Source organism: Notolepis coatsorum, assembly GCF_963971535.1.
Source record: "Notolepis coatsorum genome assembly, chromosome: 20".
In the NCBI taxonomy this organism is placed as follows: domain Eukaryota; kingdom Metazoa; phylum Chordata; class Actinopteri; order Aulopiformes; family Paralepididae; genus Notolepis; species Notolepis coatsorum.
Window position 1 is genome coordinate 35,744,230 of NC_140184.1, and position 19,481 is coordinate 35,763,710.

Consider the following 19,481-nt stretch of genomic DNA (forward strand, 5'->3'; position numbering starts at 1 on the left):
ATTTCACTGCATGCACCTGATTTGCTGCAGTTTGCATCCTTGGACCAGTTTGGACCAACGTGGAATGTGTGAACGGCTTGCCAGCATTGGTTTCCACAGTCCTGAGCTTGTCAAACGGAACAGGGCACAGTAGGACTAGGTGGCAGCTAGCCCCTTTCGAGACTGTGATGCACCGAGTGAATCCACAGTCACTTCCTAGCCCATAGCAAACCAACCTAGGTTTACCATGAAGGACTGGTTCTGCCCGAACCGTTCGTTATACAAGTATCACAGAGAAATGTCAAAGGTACTCACAGTTGCACGAGGGATAAACTTTTTACATATTTTTTATAAACGTGTAAACATCACAGAGGCAGCGTTGCATCAAAATGGCTTCTTCTCTTATTCTGCATTTGTGACATGCCTGGTGCGCCCAGCATGCAACGCTGCCTCGGTGATGTTTAACACGTTTATAATTTTTTTTTTAGATGTTTATTAGCAACGCAAGCTTTCAAACCATCACGTATCTCCGTCTGAAACCCTCGTGCAACTGTGAGTACCTTTGAAATTTCTCTGTGATACTTGTATAATGAACGGTTCGGGCAGAACCAGTCCTTCATGGTAAACCTAGGTTGGTTTGCTATGGGCTAGGAAGTGACTGTGGATTCACTCTGTTCTGTTCTGCCTGGTTATAAGACCTTCTCTGTCATCCCCAGCACCCCAGAGCCATTTCTACAGCCCAGTAGATAAAATAACTATCCCTGTCTGAAACCGACTTCTCCGGAACGCCAGCCATTCATCTTCCATCTATCCCTCTGATGTGGTTAGACTCTGAAAGGTTTTCTGTGTGTGTGGGGGGGGGGCGTTGCTTTTTTTGCTGGACACACATTATATTTTCCTAAAATACTTTTATCAATTCCTGAACTCATGTATTTACTTTGAAACTACACTCTTTGTGTGTTTGTTCTTAGCAAGTGGGTGAATATCATGCTGTTATCCATTTTATTTAAGGGGAAATGATCTGTTGTCCAAAAGCTAAATAAAGCTGTTGGATTTAAACAACTGCTTGAGGTGCAGTATCACCCAGCACTGTCTCCGCTCACCCTGCTACTGTACGGCAGTCACCAGTCAGTCTAATAGTCCCTCTCTGTTTCTGAGCAAGACAAATCTGTCGTGATGATTTGACCAGACTGTGCGTTTTCTACTTTCATCAGTATGACAGCCATGCCAGGTTTTTCTGCATGATGACAAAGTACCTCAGCGACTCCTTTGTTAGTCTGTAGAAATAAAGTCATCAATTAATCCTGGTTTTCCGTTGTCAGATGTTCAGAAGAAGCCGCTCTCTCCGATAAGTTGTAGGTTGTTTTTCTCCCAATGGAGGAAACGTTGAAATAGGAGAACACCAAACGGCTGTTCCAAGACTACCAGGAAGTGCCATGTTACCATTTTCCTCACCCACGCTCTTCCGTCACTATGTTTTTTGCATTTTCATTCAAGGTAGATATATTAGATTTATTAGAATAGCATACGCTTAACACTTTCAGCGCCAGCCATTATCCACATCCCGTTCTCACGGTGCCACGCTAAAAGACAGTCACTTTCACTGTGCGTCACAATGTTTGCCGAGCTATATCTATATTCTATATTATAGCTATGGAGACAATACTATGGTCATTTGACAGTCACTATCTCCCGTCCAACATGCAAAAAAGAGTACATTTCTTCATGTATACGTTCGCGCATTACCCCGTGGTTAGGCCTGCCGCGATAAGCAATAAATCGATTAATTGCCGCGATAATTAAAATTAATGCAATGATTTTGACGGGCGCGATTAATTGCTATTTGCGCGTTTGTTTTAATGAGGCGGAACCAGTGCCCCTTGTCAGTCACTGTCCGTGTTGGGATGCGGGCCGCTGGCTTTACTACAGAGCACAGCACAGGAGCTCCGTGGGGCAATGCCACATAGTTTAACTACATTTCTCAATAGTGTTGCTCCTTTTAACCAAGTAGCGTTATTTATAGTGTAACGTTAGCTATTTTTAGACCCAAGTAGTTACTCGCTACTGCCCGGAGAAACTGGACTGCTAAATAAAGATGAAAGATCGAGTGTTGATTCTCATTCAATGCTAACAACATTAGCTAAATAGCTAACAAACGAAATACAACGTATAGCATGCTACAACACAGAATAACGTTAATACAATTACATGCATCATTGTTTACAATGAACGGGTGGGGCTAGTCAAAGGACTGGACACGGGGACAAGTTAAACATGAATTCATTTATTATAACGTAGTAGGTAGTTTCGAGTCGTGCTGCAGTGCCTACGCACCACAGCTATTCTATTATATACTGCTTTGACGCTTCCTCCTCATCGTTGATTGCCTGTAGTAGCTGCATCTAACGTTAGTAGCTAACGTTAAAACTAACCTAAAGTTAGTTGTTCACCAACAATCTCAATATTTGTTTTATCATTGGCTCAAAAACACAGAACCGGACGAGACAAGTTGTCGGCTCATAGGTTCTGCTAGGATAATCACAACAATACTTCCGGTCCGGTCGGTGGGCTTCAAAATAAAAGTCTAAAACACCGGAAAAGACGGAGCGGTGGGCTTCAAAATAAAAGTTTTGGGAAATAAATTTCTCAAAAAAAAATTCTCTAACCGGTCGCAATAATATCGCTTATCGCGATATTTTCGGGGGCAATTAATCGCCCAGCAAAATGTGTTATCGTGGCAGGCCTACCCGTGGTGAATATTGTGTAGTTTCAGAGTGATCCGGGCTTATTCCTGAAAAGCTGAGTTATAGGGCGCTATGTGAATTTTGCTATAGTCGTTGGTGTTTCTCACCTGGACACGCTACGATTTCCAAATCAAATGTATATAATAGGTATTATGTTTCATCATGAATGCATCACAGGGGGGTGGGTAATTTTTTGATGCCCTGATCACTAGGGATGGGAATTGATAGGATTTTATCGATACGATTCCATTATCGATTCTGCTTATCGATTCGATTCTTTGTCGATTCTCTTATCGATACCTGCTCAATTTATAATTTAAATAAATAAATTGGAAATGCAACAGAATTAAGCTGGTTAGAATAACAACATGCAACTTGACATTTTTGATTGTCATTTATTGTTGAGCCCCCATGTCAGGGGCGACAGTGGCTCGGGAGGTAGAGCAGTCGTCTGGCAATCCGGAGGTTCCCGGTTCGATTCCCGCTCCTCCCGGGCAGCGTGTCGATGTGTCCTTGAGCAAGACACTTAACCCCTAACTGCTCCCGATGAGCAGGTTGGCACCTTGCATGGTTGCCTGCGCCGTCGTTGTGTGAATGTGTGAGTGATTGGGTAAAATGTAAGGAACAAATTGTAAAGCGCTTTGGATAAAAGCGCTATATAAAAAAGCAGCCATTTACCATGTCAGAAAAATACAAAAACTGTAAAAAATAAAACATTAACTATAGCCTACACTTAAATAAAATAATGTATTTGAGATTCTCTTAAAATGTATTTATTTTTTTATTCTTAAACTAATTTAATCTATTGAATAACAGTCGTTATTCCTCTGACTTCTGTCTCACACACACACACACACACACACACACACACAGACACACAGAGCTCCCTCCCCGGGCCCCTGTCCTGTAGGTATTGGCTTGTGTTGCTACACGGACACATTTGTATGTTGCACCATGGTACTTCCTGTCTGACGGACTCAGAGTAGAGACTTAGTAAATAAACAATCCGGCTCTTATTATATGTGAACTAAAGAGTACAAGGTTTACACAACAGTCCCCACTCGCTGTTTTATTGTATTTGTACCTGTACTATCCGCTGTCAGCTGTTTATCTCTCTTTGTGAGCTTGATTAAATAGCGTTAGCTCACGTTAGCTAGCGATAGCTCCGCGGCTAATTTTAGCTCACCCTAAACTAAATCAATGACTATGTTCTAAAGCATTCAAGTAGTTTTCACTGCACATAGAAGTAGCCAAACAGCGGGAGCATATTACCAAAACCCAGGCAATTTCGAGCCCTTAATGAATCAAATAGAGTCTGCCATGGCTACATGCTAACGCTAACATTATTACGCAACTAGGAAAAACCTGGCAGCGATAAGGGAATCGAAAGTCACGGGACCCACACGGTTCCAGGCATCGGCCAATTAGGAACCGGTTCCCAACCGGAACCGGTTTTCGATTCCCATCCCTACTGATCACCAGTAACGGTATTCGTTTTGAACACCACACACGCTGATCGGCTGGATCGATATGAAATCATCGTAGGATCAAGGTGGAATTGACGTCAGATAGTCCTTACCTTTGATCGGAGTTATTCCAAAAACAATATTCCAATTGTCTGATCACGATTTCCAGTATTGATGTCCATCTGGTCTCGGACATAATTTGGCACAACTTATGGGTTGAGTGTGCTAGACGCGTTTCAAGTTGCTTCCATGAAGTGTTAGACTTGCCTGGACCAAAGTTCTCCGCCCGGACGACATTAGATGTGACACACAGTCTGGAACAGGGTTTCAAAGGGTGGGCGATACTGCCACCTAGCAGGAGCTGGCCGGTACTGCACTCTCAGTATGGCTTTCAGCGGTAACATATAGGTCCGTGAGTGTAATATTGATATTAAAATCTAATAAAAGAAAAAACGATCTAAAAACGTAATATTACGTTTTTGGCGTCCAACGGTTGGCAAGCAAACACGTAATATTACGTGATTGGCTGTGAATGCGTTAAAGTTGATCTTCCATCGTGTCTTTGCCCGTGAAGCTATACCAAATTGATTGTAACTAAACATGGAAATGATGGGTTTGCGAAAGGAATGTTTTTTTTGACTGTGTTCCATATCCACAGTGAGCGGGCAGAAGCTAGCGCTCAGCAGGCTAAACGGTCATGTGGTTGTTCTGTGTGCAGCGTCACGTTGCAGCTGAGAGAAGTATGTTGGAGCAGACGGGTCACACAGGACAGGAGCATCTTTTTAATTCACCGTAAACTAAATCCTTAAACGCCTTCATGAATAGAATAAGAACATTGGGGACTCGATTTTGGAAGCAAAGTGGTGTTCTGTGTTTTACGTAACAAGACAGTGAGTGCTTGATGGTGGCCAGAACAGGCGCTGGGTATTTGTGCGACCCAGGAAGCAGATTTGGCTTTATTTCATTTCTTGGTAATGTGCGCCTTAACCTCCCACTGAGTTGATTGGTGTTTACTGTCTCTCAGTTTCTATAGAGCTGCCAGTGTGTGTGTGTGTGTGTGTGTGTGTGTGTGTGTGTGTGTGTGTGTGTGTGTGTGTGTGTGTGTGTGTGTGTGTGTGTGTGTTGTACACAGACAGACAGACAGACAGACAGACAGACAGACAGACAGACAGACAGACAGACAGACACACACACACATTGACTGCACATGCTCACACACAACCAAGGCCTTAGCAGTGGCAGATTTATGTTCTCATACCAAAGCTTAGCGGCCCAGCGGTGCTCTCCCAGACACTTGGAGCTGTCAGATTTCTAACAGCCATAAAATAGAGGGAAACATGAGTCTGTCTGCTTCTTTCTGATGGTGAAAGTCCCCAGTGTTGAAACTCCTCACACGTAGCGCGGCATCGAGCAAGGAAAAGAAGCATTCAACCCCGTTGACGTTCTGAGAAAGTGTCAAGGGGATTTTTTTTTTACATTCTATGCGAGCGTGCAATTCTAACGGGGAAAAACTGCATTGGTAAACACCTCCAGGCTTCAGGGGAAGACAAAAAAAAGAAAGGAAAACATAATCAAAAGCAAAAACCTAATTCATAATTCAGAAAAACTGTTTGAAGACTAAGGTTAAGCAATAAAACAAATACTTTCTAGAATGTTACTTTGATAGAATAGAACATCATTGAGGTAGATCTTAGGGGGATAAAAAAACAAACTACATTTTCGAATATGTTTGCATTGCAGCACAAGAAAACATGATCTTTTTGAGTTGCTGTATAAAGAAAACCTAGCATACTAAATAAAACAGCTCGTTGTAATGGAGAGGAGATAGGAAATGTTCTTCTCCCCGAAGCTTGGAAACCATCAATTAGGGAATGAATTACATCTTACTCTACAGTGGTTCCTCGAGGAAACACAGAGAGAGAATGAGCTTATAGTAGCCACTGAATTGATTAAAGCAATCGTACCTACAGTATTGTACAGGGGGATACTATAGTGAGGACATATTGTTAGACCTCAAATGAATCTCGGAGCCTATACAGCACTAATGGATGTTATCAAGCTCTTTTTGAACACTTTATTATTCCCTCTCTCCACCGTCTAAGAAACACTGCCATCGATTGGATGTCTCCACAGTCTCTAACTAACTCTTCTTGCAGGGTGGGAGACGTGTCCTCAGTGTCTCAGATTGGTCCTATTAAGCCATGACTCTGAGAATTATGTTTGGCTCTGTCTGCCACAGTAGAATTGATCCAAGCGTCCGGCCAAAAATAATGTGATCATTCTGTCGATGTGTACGACTGGGGAACTGTGCTCGAAACATGTCAAGGAGGACACTTTGCAGACGAGCGGACCGTGCTGATGAGAGTTTCATTGAAATGCATTTTAGGTGTATGAATGTATTTAGGCTGGATCCCAATTCAATCACCCGCTCCCTTTTCCTTGCAGCCCGTTTTTTGGCTTTTCACCCAGGTCCCCCAACCCCCCCCCCCCCCCCCCCCCCCCCCAACGGCATACAAAGGCAAATAAGCTGTGAGGGAGCAGTCCCCCTCTGTAATTGGAAAGGTGCCAGCACAGGTTAAAGGGAGTAAAGTTTCAGATTGGAATCAGGCCCTGGTTCAAAACTATCAGCATGGGCTTTGACTGGAATATGAGCCATTATTCTCCATGTCCGGTCTCATTCCATTACCCTTCTCATTATCAATCCACAGACTTAAATATCATGTTCATGGGAGTTGTGGCGCTCTGGGCCATAACTCTCCCTCCACCACCCACAGCAGTGTTAGGAACGTTGGCTAAATATTGCTCTGAGTGCAGTAGCTTGGAGGGGTGCGGATAGGGGAAGTATATATTGTAACGCCAGGAGGAAAATCCTTCTTGCACACACAGCCCATGAAACCCAAGATGCTTATTTGGAGGTATAAACTTGCAAGTGGCAGGCAACTCTCTGACGTGAGGCTGTTATTTTCCCCTTAATTTGTCAAAGAAACGTAACCCTACTGGAAAAATGGCTATGACTAACAGAGTGTTTCTTTTTCCCTTTCTTTCTTTTTTTTAATGGGGGATGCAGAGAATGGCAGCCATGAATCTAGAGGGAGATCCCTAAAGCCTGCTGCATATTCCATTAAGCTGCTCATTCTCATTCTGGGACTGTTTTTAATTAACAAAAGTAGGAGCCCAAGTGAAGTGTGTGTACAGTATGCGTGTCCATGCGTATGTGCATGGGGCAGATAGTCACACTGCTTGTTCATGGCAGCTCCACACTGTTCCGCTAATCTCCATCAAATGATTGACAGATTCAGTTATTATCATTCATATCATTATAGGCTTTGCTGGCAGATGACATTGGGTTTGGTGAATGTAATGTGTCTCACAGCAGGTGATCCGCCAGTCCCATGGTGTTATATTCCATATGTACATATGCTGTATATATTCTATATTTCAGCAATTGTATATCATTTACATAATTCGATTAAGTCTATAGAAAATGTTGCACGTCTATGACCTCATTAATTCATTAATTCATTCATTCAGTCATTACATTGTATATGGTAAAAAAAGGATTGAGCCTTTAAGTACCGTTTTGGGGATATTGTGGGGGGGGGGGGATTACAACTGTCGGTCCTCAGAGGTTGATTAATAAACATTATTTTAAATATATATATTTTTACCTTCAAAGTTACTTAACCTCTTATGCATCAGGCAAAAAATGGGCTAGTTTTGTATAGCATTGTGATTGATTATACATTATCCTTATAAGACATGCAGAAGTCTGGTCTCTTTTGAAAGGAAACATTGGGAACTTTCCACAACACTACAGGAAGAATCACCTCTGAGTGATTAGAGGTTTGTTTACTCACATTTCTGTTTACTCATTGCCAGATGCCTGTTTTTGAGTTCCAGCTGAGAGGTAGCAGCTGGAAAACATAATGGTTCCATTATCCTGAAGTCTTATCTAGTACAGGTCCAAAGTTGATGACAATCCCACGGAATATGAGTGTTTTACACATGTTTTTATAATGTGTGTACCGGCAATAATTCGGCATGATTATCCAAAATGGCCGTCCGCTGCCATTGATTCCGACGCGCTAGTCAAAACAAAGAACTTTTCCGGCTTCTTCTTTGTCTTTCTCGTTGCAATCACCCCTCACGTGGGATACCCTTGGCTTTCATTGGCTACAAAGGTGGTCAATAATTTTCACCATCATCAGAGGTGACTGGTCCGTTCAGGACACAGCCAAACCGGACCCGGTCACTTGTCCGAAGGGCTTATCAAATGCCGCTCGTCGGATGTTTGGTCTTGTAACCCGAGACCTGGAAGCAGGCAATAGGTAGAGTAGTGTGACGATCGAAAGGCGGCAAATTCTACTTTCCAACAATGTTTGATTGTTCAGCAAAAAGGCAGCTCCCGGAGCCGGCAGACGAGGGCAAAGTGCTGCGAAAAGCGTGCGTGACGCTCCGTCGTCGGGCCATCCGATGTTTAATAGGTTCAAGGGAAATTCCACCACATGCTTTCATACTCACCTGACGGATGGATGCCGACCCACAATAACAATATAATAATTTAGTAAAAATAGTCTTCTTGAACACCTGCTAACACCTGCTATCACTGGACAGTCCACTTGTCTTCACTTATATAAAATCTTAATAATCACAACGTTAAGGTCAAGCGACCTTCGTTGGGTATCGTCTTCATACCCAGATACCTGATGAAGGTTGTTTGACCAAAACCTTGTGATTATTAAAATTGTATGTAGCGTTAAGTGAAGACGGTGTTACCTTGATAAATTAATAATACAAAATGTATGATAAATTAATAATAAAAAAAGGCATTTATCGATGGTCAACTGTGCATACGCTGTGCATACAATGCAGAAACAAGGGCAGAGGTCCACTTCACTTTCTCAGCCAGTTTCCCAGTTTCAGTTTTTAAAATGTTGTAGGAGAAGTCACCCTCTACCCAAACCTAGATGTCCCGAAAACTAAGCTTCTATAAGAGACTCATTGTCCAGCCACAGAGATATGATACCAAATGAGCCAGATGTTGTTTTGTGGTGGAGTTTCCCTTTAAGGTCCATAAGGGACTGATGTTGGATATTTAGTTCACTTTAAAACAGTATAAAAAAAATCCATCCGTTAACACGTTACAGAGCTGCTGTAGCCAGAGTTTCTTGCCTGGATCGGCATTGTATTCTGAATTCTGTGACATTATTGCTCTGCATTGCAATCACAATGCCTCATCAGCTACTGGCAATACAGTAGATAGTGGAGCAGCACCTCTGTTCAGTAGATAGTGATGCAGCACCTCTGTTCAGTAGATAATGATGCAGCACCTCTGTTCAGTAGATAATGGTGGTGCACCTCTGTTCAGTAGATAATGGTGCAGCACCTCTGTTCAGTAGATAATGGTGCAGCACCTCTGTTCAGTAGATAATGGTGCAGCACCTCTGTTCAGTAGATAATGGTGGTGCAGCACCTCTGTTCAGTAGATAATGGTGGTGCAGCACCTCTGTTCAGTAGATAATGGTGGTGCAGCACCTCTGTTCAGTAGATAATGGTGGTGCAGCACCTCTGTTCAGTAGATAATGGTGCAGCACCTCTGTTCAGTAGATAATGGTGGTGCAGCACCTCTGTTCAGTAGATAATGGTGCAGCACCTCTGTTCAGTAGATAATGATGCAGCACCTCTGTTCAGTAGATAATGGTGCAGCACCTCTGTTCAGTAGATAATGGTGCAGCACCTCTGTTCAGTAGATAATGATGCAGCACCTCTGTTCAGTAGATAATGGTGCAGCACCTCTGTTCAGTAGATAATGGTGCAGCACCTCTGTTCAGTAGATAATGGTGGTGCAGCACCTCTGTTCAGTAGATAATGGTGCAGCACCTCTGTTCAGTAGATAATGGTGCAGCACCTCTGTTCAGTAGATATTAATGGTGCAGCACCTCTGTTCAGTAGATAATGGTGCAGCACCTCTGTTCAGTAGATAATGATGCAGCACCTCTGTTCAGTAGATAATGGTGCAGCACCTCTGTTCAGTAGATAATGGTGCAGCACCTCTGTTCAGTAGATAATGGTGCAGCACCTCTGTTCAGTAGATAATGGTGCAGCACCTCTGTTCAGTAGATAATGGTGCAGCACCTCTGTTCAGTAGATAATGGTGGTGCAGCACCTCTGTTCAGTAGATAATGGTGCAGCACCTCTGTTCAGTAGATATTAATGGTGCAGCACCTCTGTTCAGTAGATAATGGTGCAGCACCTCTGTTCAGTAGATAATGGTGCAGCACCTCTGTTCAGTAGATAATGGTGCAGCACCTCTGTTCAGTAGATAATGATGCAGCACCTCTGTTCAGTAGATAATGGTGCAGCACCTCTGTTCAGTAGATAATGATGCAGCACCTCTGTTCAGTAGATAATGGTGCAGCACCTCTGTTCAGTAGATAATGGTGCAGCACCTCTGTTCAGTAGATAATGGTGCAGCACCTCTGTTCAGTAGATAATGGTGCAGCACCTCTGTTCAGTAGATAATGGTGCAGCACCTCTGTTCAGTAGATAATGGTGCAGCACCTCTGTTCAGTAGATAATGGTGCAGCACCTCTGTTCAGTAGATAATGGTGCAGCACCTCTGTTCAGTAGATAATGGTGCAGCACCTCTGTTCAGTAGATAATGGTGCAGCACCTCTGTTCAGTAGATAATGGTGCAGCACCTCTGTTCAGTAGATAATGGTGGTGCAGCACCTCTGTTCAGTAGATAATGGTGCAGCACCTCTGTTCAGTAGATAATGGTGCAGCACCTCTGTTCAGTAGATAATGGTGCAGCACCTCTGTTCAGTAGATAATGGTGGTGCAGCACCTCTGTTCAGTAGATAATGGTGCAGCACCTCTGTTCAGTAGATAATGGTGCAGCACCTCTGTTCAGTAGATAGTGGTGCAGCACCTCTGTTCAGTAGATAATGGTGCAGCACCTCTGTTCAGTAGATAATGGTGGTGGAGCCAGGGTTTCCGTTAGAAAAAATTGTTGCCGGTCTCAGGGTCCGGTAGATTTTTATCTACCGGTCAAATGAGAGAAATTCCGGTCAGAGTTTATTGAGCTTAAAAACAACAGGCTATATAAAGAATGACATCCTCAAGGCATGTAGATTTATAATATTTTAACTTAAAGCTAGGCTACTTTTGCGTATACAGTCATTATATTCCAAATAAAATAAGTCCAGAGACTCCGTGCTGCTGCCGACTTTAAATCAAATAGACCTGTGTCTGTGGGCAGTCGGCCCGACATTAATAAACAGCAGTCTGTTATAATCACATTTATGAGCTAACGAATTCCGTTATATTGGACATTTGTATTAATTATATCAAGCGAAGAACTGAGAAATTTGGCAGAGAGATGGCAACATTATCGTGGGTTTGCGTGATGTATATCTCCACCTAGTCCCAACGACTTGGTGCTGGTCATAATGTCCGGTGAAAACAACTCCCTCCAAGCACAACTTGACCACCCGAACCGTACCAAAACAGGCCAAAATTAAATAGCCCATGCGACGAACGATTCATTACATTCGTTTCATCGTTGCTCCACCAAGCAGCCGGTCCAACAATATCAGCGCGAGCGCCGCAGTTAGTTTGCAAGAAGCATCCAGCTGCAGACCCGCAGAGCAGCTTTCCAGGTCTGGGGACCGCACTGTGCCAGCAAAGCTGGTGGGTTCTGTGGGTCTGCAGCTGCATGCCTTCCGCAAATCCAGCAGCAAGCTCTCGCTGAGCGAAGCAACGACAACAAACGCAATGATTGTTTCGTTCATCGCATAGGCCACCCAACTCCAGCCCATCCAAATACAATTCAAATAATCAAACTGTGCCCAGAGGGAACTATTTTCACCGGACACTATGACCGGAGAGATTAAATTTGTCGGACTTCAACAGATTTTGCCAGTCAAATACCGGTAATTACCGGCTAATGGAAACGCTGGGTGCAGCACCTCTGTTCAGTAGATAATGGTGCAGCACCTCTGTTCAGTAGATAATGGTGCAGCACCTCTGTTCAGTAGATAATGGTGCAGCACCTCTGTTCAGTAGATAATGGTGCAGCACCTCTGTTCAGTAGATAATGATGCAGCACCTCTGTTCAGTAGATAATGGTGGTGCAGCACCTCTGTTCAGTAGATAATGATGCAGCACCTCTGTTCAGTAGATAATGGTGCAGCACCTCTGTTCAGTAGATAATGGTGCAGCACCTCTGTTCAGTAGATAATGATGCAGCACCTCTGTTCAGTAGATAATGGTGCAGCACCTCTGTTCAGTAGATAATGGTGCAGCACCTCTGTTCAGTAGATAATGGTGCAGCACCTCTGTTCAGTAGATAATGGTGCAGCACCTCTGTTCAGTAGATAATGATGCAGCACCTCTGTTCAGTAGATAATGGTGCAGCACCTCTGTTCAGTAGATAATGGTGGTGCAGCACCTCTGTTCAGTAGATAATGGTGGTGCAGTGGGCAGGGACTGGAAAATGAAGCGTCAACCCAGTCGATTAAATGGAGAATTGTGATTAATTGGAGTCGATAACGTTAGCCCTGACGCTCTGCATCTCCCATCTATAATGCCTTCCCCTACACACACATGTATGCATGAGCAAGCACACACACACACACACACACACCTCAAGACATGGCAAACTGATGAACTCAGCTTGGCGAGATGTGATGAGGTTGGAGGAATAAAAGACCAGTCAATGCAGATTTGGAGGCATGGGCAGAGTGAAGTGCAGACGGAGCTAGAAAGTGATCACTCTCTGAGACTGAGGAAGTACAAAGTGGAAAGTCCAATGTACTGTATTCTCTCTGCACTAGAGCCTCATTTCCTTTAATGTTGACTGATGTGATTTGATGCTATCCCTCATGCCCACTCGGCTAACTGTGGAGCCTTAGGCTAACCTCAGTGCGGTACAGTTAGTATATCACGGGCCACATCTGGGCCTGAGGCAACCTGTGGGCTGTGGCCATTGATTTCAAGGCTGTCAGTCCATACCTGTAGGCCTACTACTGTACTTGATATAGTTTATATGCTCTAATATGCAGAGTTATGATTCTAGGGGTGTTTCACACAAGGTCAACTCATGTGTTGCCGTTGTGCATTTCTATTAGATTGGTACCTAAGAGGGATGCTTTGGTTAGTGTGAGCACTTTTCTAGTAGCTTACTATGGAGCCTACTATGGAGCGTCTATACTTTCCGTAGCCGCATTTCTGGCAGACGCTCTCTGATTGGCCACTGTTGCCCAATCGCGTGACGAGCTGTGTCTTTGCCCATTTCCGCGTCGAACAGCCTGCAAACTACCTGGCGTTCTATCGCCATGCTCTAAGGTTAGAGTTTGTCTTAACCAACTTCGAAAGAGTGCCTAAGCTTAACCGTCGAAAGAACTTGCCGTCACGCTCTAAGACAAACTCTAACCTTAACCAACTTCGAAAGAGTGCCTACGCTTAACCAGTGTAGAAACAGGCGTCGGCCAATCAGAGAGCGTCTTGCCAGAAATGCGGCTACGGAAAGTATAGACGCTTCTATGGAGTGTGAGCACTTTTCTAGTAGCTTACTATGGGCACATTACTAGTGTGCTAAATACAATTGTGTGTGTGTGTGCACTTGTGTATGTACTGTATGTGTGCTAGTCCTGCTTTACACCCAGAGCAGCCAGTGACGGGGTGCCGAGTGCAGGCTGTGCCTCAGACCAGACCAGGGGAGGGGGGGGGGTGTGTGTATCGGCTCTTATCTAAAAGTGTGATTTACTCCAGAGTTGCTGTCACCCCCAGACACGCCGGAGGAAGAGTGGTGTCTGTAGGCTAGAGGGTAGGGGCGGGGGGGCAGCGGAGCCGGCTCACCACTCGGCAAGCCATCACCACCACTTCATCCTGTGTATGGACGCACACGCATGCACACACACACACGCACACGCACACACACATACATACACACTCCGACACCATAGGGGAGACGGCCACCGAGTACCTAAACACTTTGAGGCATTGTAATAACACACAATAGACTTCTCCTCATTGTAGATTAGAGTTTTGATTCTGCCCAAAAGCTCAAGCCCCAACCAGGGTAGCATATCACTCACTCAGGTGCAGGTAGCGCTGTGGGCCTTCGTGGTTTCCTCCACCTCACTTCCATTTACACTTTTGACATTTCTTTCAAACTGACGCCTTTGTGTACAAATGTTCTGAGCGTGGGTCATGTTGGTTTCAGATCAATGGCATGAAACGCAGGGAATAATTATTTAGCATGGAGATGAATGTCAGGCTGTACAGCAACACAAACAGCCGGTGGGACCAGGGTTTTTTAATCAGTATTTTCTTACACTCTGTGCTGTGCAGCAAATGAGCACTCAATATTGGGTGAAGATACGTGTTTATTTATTATACTGTGTACATTTTGTGTGTGTGTGTTGGGGGGGGTTAGAAGGAGTAGTCTTGGTGTCCTTTTTCACATTAGAGAATCTATCTTGGATATGGATTACAAAGAGGAAAAACTCACCTCCACTGTGCTGTTTTGCAGTCAGTTCTAAACTGTTGGCAAGGAACATGTCCCAGGTGGAGTGATTATTTTGGTAATTTGCACCTATTAATGAAAAATGTATGATAATCCACATGTCTGTGTTATGTCTCGGTAGTAGCAGCATCTCTGTGTTTGTTTCTCACCCAAGTCTTCCTGCTTCCTAGGTATGCCCAGGTTCACTAGCCAACCTGCAGCGGCCAACGTGCGTCTTGGGGACAGCCAGGTGCTGGCGTGTGACGTGAACCCGGACCTGGTTCCCTTTGCCCGGTGGGAGAAAGATCGGCAGCCCCTGGAGCTGAGCACCAGGCTGGTCCAACTGCCCAACGGAGCCCTGGTGGTCAGCAACGCCTCGCAGGCCGACGCTGGCCTCTACCGCTGCCTGGTGGAGAACGTGGGACCGGCCAAGTCCAGCGAGGAGGCCCAGCTCCAGATACTGCCAGGTAATCTCATAAGACCTAGCCACGGGGTTAGTGTTGCTTCTTTTGGGTTAAACAATCAACATTACAAATCAATGTCTCGTGTGAAATACATGAACAATAATGTTGGTGGTGGAGAGTTGTGCGTCACTTTTAGTGTTTGGTGTTCCTGATTTCAAGGACATGATGGTGTATTAGACTGCTGTATTACATAATAGTGTAATAGCTATATAGCTACATAGTGTCCCTTCCAACCAAAGATTGAGTGAGAATGGCCAAAATAACGAGGGGGCGCTCCTAATGGGGTTTATCACTTGGAGCGCAGTAACTCAGTCGCAGCTCAAAGGGTGTCTGGATTCCATTGTGGCAGTGCGTCTCCTCTGCTCCCCTCCAGAACTTTTATTTACTGAGTTGTTAAGCACAAGTCTCCTGCCAGTGCAGAGAAGATATTAGAGGCAGTAAATCAGGATTCAACTACATCCTGCTGGGGGGCTTTTATCTGTCTGTCTCCTTGTAGGATGTTCTGCAGTAGCAAAAGCCTCGGTTTCTAGTGTGCAGAATGGTCTTACTAGTTTATACATGTGAACAGTTTATAGTATTTTAAATTGAAACTAGATTAACCTTTTTGAATTATTAATGTAAGAGATGTTGTTTGGGCGCAGCCAGCAAAAGATGTTCTGGGACAGAAATACATTTATTTTATTTTGTTTCTTTTGAAGTTAGGATGAATTGTTGAGTAGGAGAAAAACAAAAATTATATTATTATTATTATTAGAAATTTTTTACTGAAAAGCTTCTCATTGAGAAAAGGTGGCACTTTTGTATGCCTTCTCTTACTGATGTGTTGGGGTCACAGAAACTGAACCCACCTCTGACCTTCGGGTCATCACTGGACATTATCCAGATAGTCTCAGTTTGAAGTGTGAAGGGTCCCTTTAAGCCCCTTTACAGAGTTCACCCCAGTTCAGCTGTGTTTGCGGTCAAAACAGACATTTGTCATCTGGGATCAGGTGTCGGGAGAGACTCCCAGTCAAGACCTGGGTTCTTTTGAAGTTTGGAAGACGGATGATGACACCAGATAAGCAGAGGGTTGCCGCTGTGCTTCGCGGCGTTACCCCGAGACTAACCCCAGCCTCAACTCTAACCCCAACTTCTCCCTTCCAGAAAGCGGAGAGGAGAGGAAGCTGGAGTTCCTGGTGCAGGCTGTGGCTGTGACCAAGGTGGCAGGATCCAGTGTGCTGCTGCCCTGCGTAGTCAGTGGCTACCCTGCCCCCTACATCCGCTGGATGCTTGGAGACAAGCTGCTGGAGGAGAGGTAAGATCCTGACTGATTAGTAACAGATTTTGGTGATACTTTAATTGATAATGAGCCAGTGGATGTGGCGAGGTGCAGCGTTATGGTTTATCAAAGGAGACGTCCCAGTGGTTAAGTGCTTGCAGCGATTCCAACCATCTCTGAGTGGCCTTCTAGTTTTTCTTTTTCTTTTTTTATATCTCTCCTTTTTTCTCTGTTTTTCTCCCCGTCCCAATTTAGTCTTTGTGCCAATTCCCCCCCTCCCCTACCTGGTTGTTGTGTGCATGTTCTCCTACTGGTCGGTACAAGGGAACCCTGAAGTATCCGCACGCTTCCTCCGACACGTGCAGCGACAGCCAGTGGCTCTCTTCTCACCTGGCAGCGAGGGCTCTCATTGGTGAAGTGTAACGCGTGGGAGGTCACGCTGCCTTCCTCAAGTCCTGCCTCCGCTGAGCAAGCGCCCTGACCTGTAGGCGTCGCTGTCCACAATGCCAGTTTCCCACCCACGGCTTCCCTCCCCCTAACCCAGCCAAACGAGTTAGTATAGCGATCAGCCCAAGCCAAGGCAATGCTGACTCCGGGAGTTGAGACCGCAGCCTCTTGCATTGGTGACGAGCGCAATCTCCGCTACACCACCCGACCGCCCCTGAGTGGCCTTCTAGTTTGACATCTTTTTCCATCGACAACGGTGAATGAAGACTAAACATATTCATTGTCTGTAAAGACAACTGACCAGAAATCAGTTTGTGTTTATTGGTGTCATCAAGTAAAAACCACCTTTAGTACAGTGTTTGTAGCTTCCTCTGGCTCTCCCACATTCCCAGCCTCTCCGTGACAGCAGAGACGGTGCTGTTCCATTACTTTGTACCCAGTGCCAGTGTCCCTCAGGGCAAACACTTTAAGTGCTGGCGCCTGCTCCCCGAGGTGTTAATGCTTTTCTGCCACTTGTGCCCCGGGAGGCGGCCCCGGACGTGCCAACACTGTCACTTCAGCCGGGAGACACTTCTGCTGGGTTGCCAGCTCAGGGGAGCAGAGAGAGGATCTCTGTCACAGTGCCTTTAGTCTTAATCCCTGGGAGAGGAGCGAAGTGGACGTTGAAACTTTTATTCTCACCAAGATACATGCATGCAGGGTCTAAGATAATAATGAGGTATTCCTTTATTGATCTTGATTCAGGTGTAGAACAGTATGGACTACGGGGAGAAACTAGCTCATTAGCTAACTTCAGCACATTTACACCCCCTTGAGTTATGCTTTTGTATGCTTGTCGATTTTCTAAATCAATCTAACTTTAACTGATGACAAGAACTTTTTTAAATGTTACTTGTCCTTTCGGACAAGTTATGTTTTTGTAGGTTTTTATTGATTTTTGCTACCGGGCAGTCCTGTAGAGAGAGAGAGAGAGAGAGGAGGAATGGGACTTATGGGAGATAGACCGGGGAAGACATTCGGCAAAGATCACCGGGTCCGGGAGTCGAACCCGGGTCGGCCGTGTTGCACCGTAGTGCTGTATGCGGTGCACCACTCGGGCGCCCCATGACGAGAACTTTTACATCAAATGTAACTTTGACTGCTGATTTGACAACGTTTTAATTATTAATTCTTTAATTCAGCAAGTGATATGGCGTGATGTCATTTGGCGTCTCGTTGTAGCGTCCTATGAATGAAGTATCCAGCTGTAATCGAGCTGAATTACTGGTGTAACTCGAGTGCCCCCTACTGGTCACTGTTACCGTTAACCCAGCAATACGGTGCCATAAACGTCGGTCGACGGACAATTAATGGCATCTGTACGTTGATGTGGAAACTGAAAATGTTGATTAAGGTGCATTGTCCCTCCCTGGGTAAATAATAAATAAACCTAAACCAGTTTAGAGATAACTTTGTTTACGCACATCATTAACTTTAATTCATAAGCGTAGCATTTTATTCGTATTACTTTTTATCATGTCTATTTTATTGTTTGTTCTACTTTATTATTCTATTTTATTATTTGTATTTTTGCACAATCAAGGCTGGCATGGCCACCTTCATTTCACTACATGTCTCATGTATGTATGTGACAAGTATATCTCTTGAATCTTGCTGCCAGTCCCGCTAGAGTGAGAGCTTTGGAACTTAAAGGGACACAAAATAGCTGAGATGGCACCCATTCATCTCACTTTACAGCCATAGACCTAAACTGGGATTTCCACCTCCAATTAAACTAACTGGCTACAATCACTTCCAATAGGGTGTCAACCAGAACAGCATTAGCTTAACTAATCTAACTAGTCTGTGTACTGTGCCCGTTCATGGCCCCAAGAGGAAGACATATATTGATTTAGGTGACCCCATAACCTTTCCTCTAGTCTAGTGCCATTATCAGGTCAAACTTTAGATTTTCAAATAAGCGTGTCTCCTGACCTGTTATCCTGTCATACAGTCACAAGAATTATAACCACAGATATGACTCCTCATGGACAACTTCTTTTAAGGACCTACTGTATGAAGTCTGCCATATCAGATGTTCTGCCATTTTTATATCTTTATTTATATATATATATATATATATATATATATATATATATATATATATATATATATATATATATATATATATGGTTGTTTACCTGATTCTCAAAAAAATAGTTGTGTGCCATCTATGGACCAACATATTTAAATGTATTATTTAGAAGGTTAGATCAAATAGACTTAAACGCATGGTAAACAGGAAGTGATGGGTTACTGCCTGGTGAACGTTTTGTCTGATTTGCACCAAACTTATAATAAACTAAAAACACAAACAGGCGGTGAAGCGTTACTTGTAAAATACTTTTTTGCACATTTGCACCAAACTTAATATGTATGTTTGTCTTACAATAGCAAAGTAGCATGTGAAGTTTGGCATCAGTTGACCTCATGGTGGCCCTATTTTCACACTAACAACAGCTTTTCTGATCACAACACTGAAAGCGTGTTGTCCTTTTGTAATATCCTACTGTTGTTATTATTTAGATAGTTGATAAGCCAAACTATGAGCCCCAACTACATTTGAATTTCTGA

The 19,481-nt window shown here is 44.2% G+C and overlaps 1 protein-coding gene across 1 annotated transcript in view; it reads left to right on the plus strand.

Moving 5' to 3' along the window:
- The window catches only part of neo1a (neogenin 1a), a 360,480-nt gene that overhangs the window by 172,169 nt on the left and 168,830 nt on the right, over positions 1-19,481 (plus strand). Inside the window, 2 exon segments of the mRNA XM_084337101.1 lie at positions 14,891-15,166; positions 16,307-16,457. Of these exon segments, the coding sequence (XP_084193227.1) occupies positions 14,891-15,166; positions 16,307-16,457 (427 nt within the window).